General features: G+C 35.9%; 1 protein-coding gene across 1 annotated transcript; it reads right to left on the bottom strand.

Moving 5' to 3' along the window:
* Nucleotides 1-231: 231 nt before the first annotated feature.
* Nucleotides 232-4387, bottom strand: LOC107841121 (putative late blight resistance protein homolog R1A-10). The gene is given in 3 exon segments (XM_016685125.2): nt 232-575; nt 1490-2629; nt 2632-4387. Coding segments are annotated over 3 exon segments (2694 nt in total). The 5' UTR covers nt 4163-4387; the 3' UTR covers nt 232-552.
* Between the last annotated feature and the right edge of the window lie 1550 nt (nt 4388-5937).

The following is a 5937-nucleotide window of genomic DNA, read 5'->3' as shown; positions in this document are numbered from 1 at the left end:
AGTATGTGCATATAAATTGGTCCTAGGCCTATCAGCCCAATCCCGACGCTACCACTACAAATTCCATTGAAAATCACAAACATTGGTCGCACCGCGAAACTTTCAGGGCCGGATCAATAAATTCGGGTCACAATTCTAACAGTTAGGCAACTCAGCTATGATGTCCAAGTACTACCAACTTAGATAAGTTTTTTCCAACTTCAACTTCTTGAGCGTCGTTGGGATGGTTACTGGATAAATGACTGAACTCCAACTAGAATATATATTTTTTTAAAACTCAACGTTTCAAGTTGCTGCAGATGGACAAGATTGTTGAAAACCACAACACTAAAGTCTAAACTAAAGCATCATCCAGTTCCCACAACATAAATAACTCCATGAAGGAGGAAGAGTACCGCACAATGAGAATTAAAAAGCTAGAATTGACATTACAACATAGATATTTAACGAATCAAACTCCCATTATTGAATAGAAAAACGATTGAATGCTTTTGTTGCTCATCCTCTCCTTGTCTTCTTTTTTCCAAAAGCTGCTCGAAGAATCCACGATACTTACAAGAGTTCAAGCCTTCTAACTATAACAAAGCAATATAAATTGGAAATATAAAATATCCCATTTACAGTCAAATCATGTTAGTTAAAGTCTAGAAATATCAAGAATATTTAGCTCATGATCACATCATTATATGCTTATTAAAAAGTTACTAAAAACGACTATGTAGAGATGTCCCTCAATTATTTGTATACCTATAAAAGATTTCTAACACTAATCTTGAAAGTAACATATATCTTTTAAAACTCAAGAGGAAGCCTCCAAATCAACACAAGTGATATATATGTTAGAGGAATTGTTACAATGAAATCAATGTTATGAAGCGAAACAAAGCTACACCGAATCCCTCAACAAACTAGAAAATAAAAATGCAAAGAGAACACCTTGTAATGTGAGTTCATATTAAACTATCTTTTTGACAATTCTGTAAAATTTACTCCACTATATATATCAAAAATAAATGTCAATAATACTTGTCCCTTTTGAAACCAATGAATAATTTACTCAGTTTACCCTTAGCATTAAATACAATTCATTATTCAATGTGTTTTCCAAAGCATTAGATTTATTAGATTCAAAGGGTAATATGGTAAAACTAGCCCTATCATTTACTATTTCTTATGTGTAAAGTTAATAGTGGAAAACTATTGAAAGAAGGAGGTAGTAACAATTAGACCAAATGTGCTCACATTTAGCAAGCCTAAACTAAAGTACCAAAATTGCACAAAAATATATTTAAGGGGACATTTTGAACTACCCTCAAATATAAGAGATATTCTTGTTAACTTCTCTTACATTTTAAGAAGAAATTTAACCAAATTTTGTCAAAGTTATTTTTGTGAAAGAATATGGGGCAAAGCTAAATAACATTTGTGTACAACTTGACTAGTGGAAATGAGAAACAGAGTGTGACCCTGATAAATACAATATACTTACGTGGATCGGAGATACGAACGTCCACGATGTTGTTTCCGAGCTCCTCTTGTTCTTGTTGAATTCGCGCAGCAGATTCCACAAGTTCGGAAAAACAGTCTATTAACTCAATCAGTTGTAGTGTGTGGATTTCTGCAAACTTAATGGGTATCTCTTTCAAACAATATAAATTACTAAGCATGAGACGTTCAAGGGTACGAAAATTGTCATCTGTGGCTTTCCAGTAAATGAGAAAACTATGTTCAATTGACAAAACCTTCAATCGACTAAATCCCCGGACATTTGGATACCATTCATCTCCATAACAAGCACCATGCATCAGCTTCAGCACCTCAAGATTCGGCAATTCAGCTATGATATCCAAGTCCGACCAACTTAGCCAAGTTCTTTCCAACTTCATCTTCTTGAGCGTTGCTGGAAAAGCTTTTGAACTTGCTAGAAAATGGGGAAAGTAAGATATAAAACTCAATGTTTCAAGTTGATGCAGATGGACAAGATTGTTGAGAAGCCCAGAGTCCCGAATACTATTAGAGTCAGTCTCATATACACGGATTCCTAATTTTTTTACATTCTGAATCCCCATAATAACCTCCTTCGTGCAACAATGTGGAGACAAGTAAGAAATAATTTGTAAGTTTGTAAATTCCAAGTGCCTTCCTTTGTCAACAGATCCACTTGGGGGACTTGGCAGATAAAATTTGGGCAGTTTGAGATGCCTTAATTGCAGTAGGCCCCAAATCTCCTCAGGAAAAGTTATTAAAACTGATCGACCACACCCTTGAACAATAAATGTCTGCAGATTCCATAACCTGCATATTTCTGGAGGTATGTTTAAATTCTCATCACATTGCAATGATAGGTACCTCAACCAGATGAGGCTTAGTATCTGTAGAGGGAAATTATAAATCTCTCTGTGTCTCAGCTCCAAGACTTTGAGTAATTTGAAATGAATAAGCTCTGATTTGAGAAAATATTTTGAATCACTAAGAGCAAAAGAGAAAATAGAATAGGTTTGTTTCAAAAGATCGTTGTTGTCATGATCTCTCAACTGACGATGTACAGGGGTAAGAAGAGCCCTATAAAGACCATAGGGACAATAATCAATTTCATCACCAGTCACGCATTTAAAGGGCCTCATTTTTGCATACTGAGATTTCCACATTCTGAATCTGATTCTCCAATCACAATGTCGTTCATGATAAAAATGTTCTCCCTTTGAATTTCTCTCACGCACAGGTCATATATTAGATCATGAACCTTACATGATCTAATTTTTATTCCATCTAGACTTTTCTTGCAGACAAGAACTAGACATCTATCGACAAGCTCTTGCAAACACTTCTCAGCCTCTCCGTCCAAATCATTTTCCAACTTTAGGAACCCCTCAGCCATCCATGATCTCATCAAATTATTCACTGGTATCTCACTGTCTTCTGGAAAAATTCCGAAATGCAGTAGACAAGTCTTTAGATCTCTAGTCAAGTGACTGTAACTCAACCCAAGCACACGTGAACATCGTTCATCAGGATCAATTGTGACAAGTGACTTGACATCTTTCGCAACACTTTTCCAATCTTCTATTGCCCTTTTAGATTTGAGAAGTCCAGCAACCACGACAATAGTTAGTGGTAATCCGTGACATTCATCTGCGATCTGCTTCCCAACAGTCTCGAACTCATATGGCAATGCTTCACTTGAAAATGCTGCACTTTTGAAAAGACTCCAGCTCTCATTTTGATCCATGAAGCTGATCCGCACAGAAAGATTCTCTGTATCAGCATAACAGGCTACTTCGTTGTTACGGGTAGTCAACAGTATTCGACTCCCTGCATTGTCTTCCGTTGGAAAGCATCGTCTCATGCCATCCCACACTTCACAACTCCAGATATCATCCAAAAAAATTAGGTACCTCTTTCTCTTTAAGCTTTTCTGCAGCATGTCTGCTAGCTCTGCTTCATCTTTCGTCTTAACCGTGTCATCCATTTTGATCATCGATTGCAGAAGGCTCAGGAAAATTTCCTTTATGTTGTGCTGTTGAGATACAGTTGCCCAGGCACGAACATCAAAATGGCGTAGAACTGATTCATGATTGTAAACTTCTTTCGCTAAGGTTGTTTTACCTATGCCTCCCATCCCGACAATCGGGATGACTTTTGGTTTACCAGAGTAGATTCCAGTCAGATCTTCTAACAAGTGTTCCTTTTGATCATCACGTCCAACCATATTGTTGTTAACATTCAGAATATCGTTTGTTGAACTTGAAAAATCATGAACCAATGATTCCTTTGATACTTGTTTACCTTTATCTTGGATCTTTGTCGACTCTTTCCAGATATGATCCATGTCCTCTGCTACTTGTTGCAGGCTATGACGAAACCTTCGACGTGCCTTTTTTTTCTGGCTTTCATTTTCTCCCAGTACAGTTTCTGTTAGTCTCAGTTGAATTGTGTATTCAACAGCACTTGCAACTTCTTTAACCTCTACTTCAAAATCCGTCATTTCCCCAGCAACATTGTTTTTCTCAAAGTTCTTGAGAAATACTTCGAGCGAACTAACTTTTTCATGAAGAGCGCAAAATTCTTCTCTGTGATCACAGATTAGAGATTGCATTGGTGAATTGAATGTCAAGAGAGATTCTATTGTTCTTGAAAGAGAAGCCACACTTGCATGAGCCATATCTACTATATTCACATATGCCTTTGCGATAATGACCTGAAATCTGCAAGATGGAAGAGGTGAATGGTATTATCGATGACGCAATGTGCAGGCGATTTATTAGTCTGTTTCATGTTCAGGTCAGTTATGTTACTACAGATGATTTTGCACTTTGATAGTTAATCTATTAATCTCTAACTCTTTGAATTTGGTTAAAGATCAGGGAAATAATTAATATTTAACAGCGCCTAGGACATATAATTATCGGTTACTAATAGACACGCTCAAAAAGTTCTGCGAAAATCTCTTAACTATTTCATCGGACAGTCAGATAGGCTCAGTCAATAACAAAACTAAAATGGCATTCTTGTACGAGGGTTTATCAAAGATAACCAATCGTAATTGCAAAGGTAGGGATAAGGCCTGTGTATACCCCATCCTTCTGATACCCCACTTGTGGGATTTTCCAACATTGCTAGAAAGTCGGACATTAAAATTAAAGGACATTTTAGTTAAAGACCACAAGATCCAAAAATCTCCTTTATTTTCTATAGCTTCTTGTCAAGTCAAACTTGGACAAACAAATCAAAGTGGACCCAAGGTCCACTTTACATAGTTGGAGGAAAAAGGTACTCCCTTTGTTTTAAAAAGAATGACCTACTTACTTTCCTTTTTAATTCATTTAAAAAAGAATGACTTCTTTCCTATTTTTAGTAGTAATACTTTAATTTCAACTTTTCACATGTCATATTTAATTAAGACCATAAGATTAAAGAACATTTTGGTATCTTTGACATAACTTCATTTTAAGACCACATGATTCAAAAAATCTTTTTTATTTTCTTAAACTGTATGCTAAGTCAAAATAGATCATTCGTTTTGAAACGGATGGCGCAATTTTTTTCTCCAACATAATTAGCAATATCCTTAAAAAAAATTACAGGGTGGTGGTATGTATGCCAACTTGTTGAGGTTGATTTTCAAATAGTCACTCAACTGATAGTTATTAACTCAGAAAGATGAGTAATTAAGGGAAACTAACCTTCCAATGGTACTTTGGGTGTACAAGAAGTAACTGAGAAAATACTATGAGAAAAGAATATAAAAACACACACATGATAGACCATAAGATTTATTGCATTTGAGCGAAGGTCCATCGAAAACAACCTCTCTACCTCCACCGGGCACTAGCAAAGGTCTGCGTAACCCCTCCCAGATGTCACTTATGCAACTATGTAAAGATATATTAAAAAAAGAATGATCATTTTTTTTGGCCACATGGTATGTTTAAGACCACAAGATTGAAATGTCTTTTTTATTTTGTTAAACTCTGTGCTAAGTCAAAATAGATCATTCTCTTTTAAATGGAGAGTATTATGTAAGTAATTAATAATAAAATAGGAATGCAAAATTTTCAGAAAGTTCGAGAAAGGCCCTTGTACTTTGCAGAAAGGTCTAACTTTGCCCCCCCGCTAAAAGTTTGACTCACTATGTTTTGCCCCATACTGGAAATTTGGTTCACTATGTTAGTGCCGTTACAATATGTGCTAAATTTTATATTTATATTAGCACTTAAACTTGTCACATGGCTACACTACCACAGAGACAACTCAAAATATCCAAAAAAATAGAAGATGACGGGTTCAAGCTGTGGAAACAACCTTTAGAAAATGTGGGGTATGACTGTGTATAATAGTCCCTTGTGGTTCAACCTTTTTCCAAACTCCACATGTAGAGAAAATTTTAGTGCACAGGACTGCCTTATGCATACAAAAGTTTTCTAACACTGAATCTTG

The sequence above is a fragment of the Capsicum annuum genome, chromosome 9 (assembly GCF_002878395.1).
Source record: "Capsicum annuum cultivar UCD-10X-F1 chromosome 9, UCD10Xv1.1, whole genome shotgun sequence".
Classification (NCBI taxonomy): Eukaryota; Viridiplantae; Streptophyta; class Magnoliopsida; order Solanales; family Solanaceae; genus Capsicum; species Capsicum annuum.
This window is presented reverse-complemented; position numbering and strand designations above follow the sequence as displayed.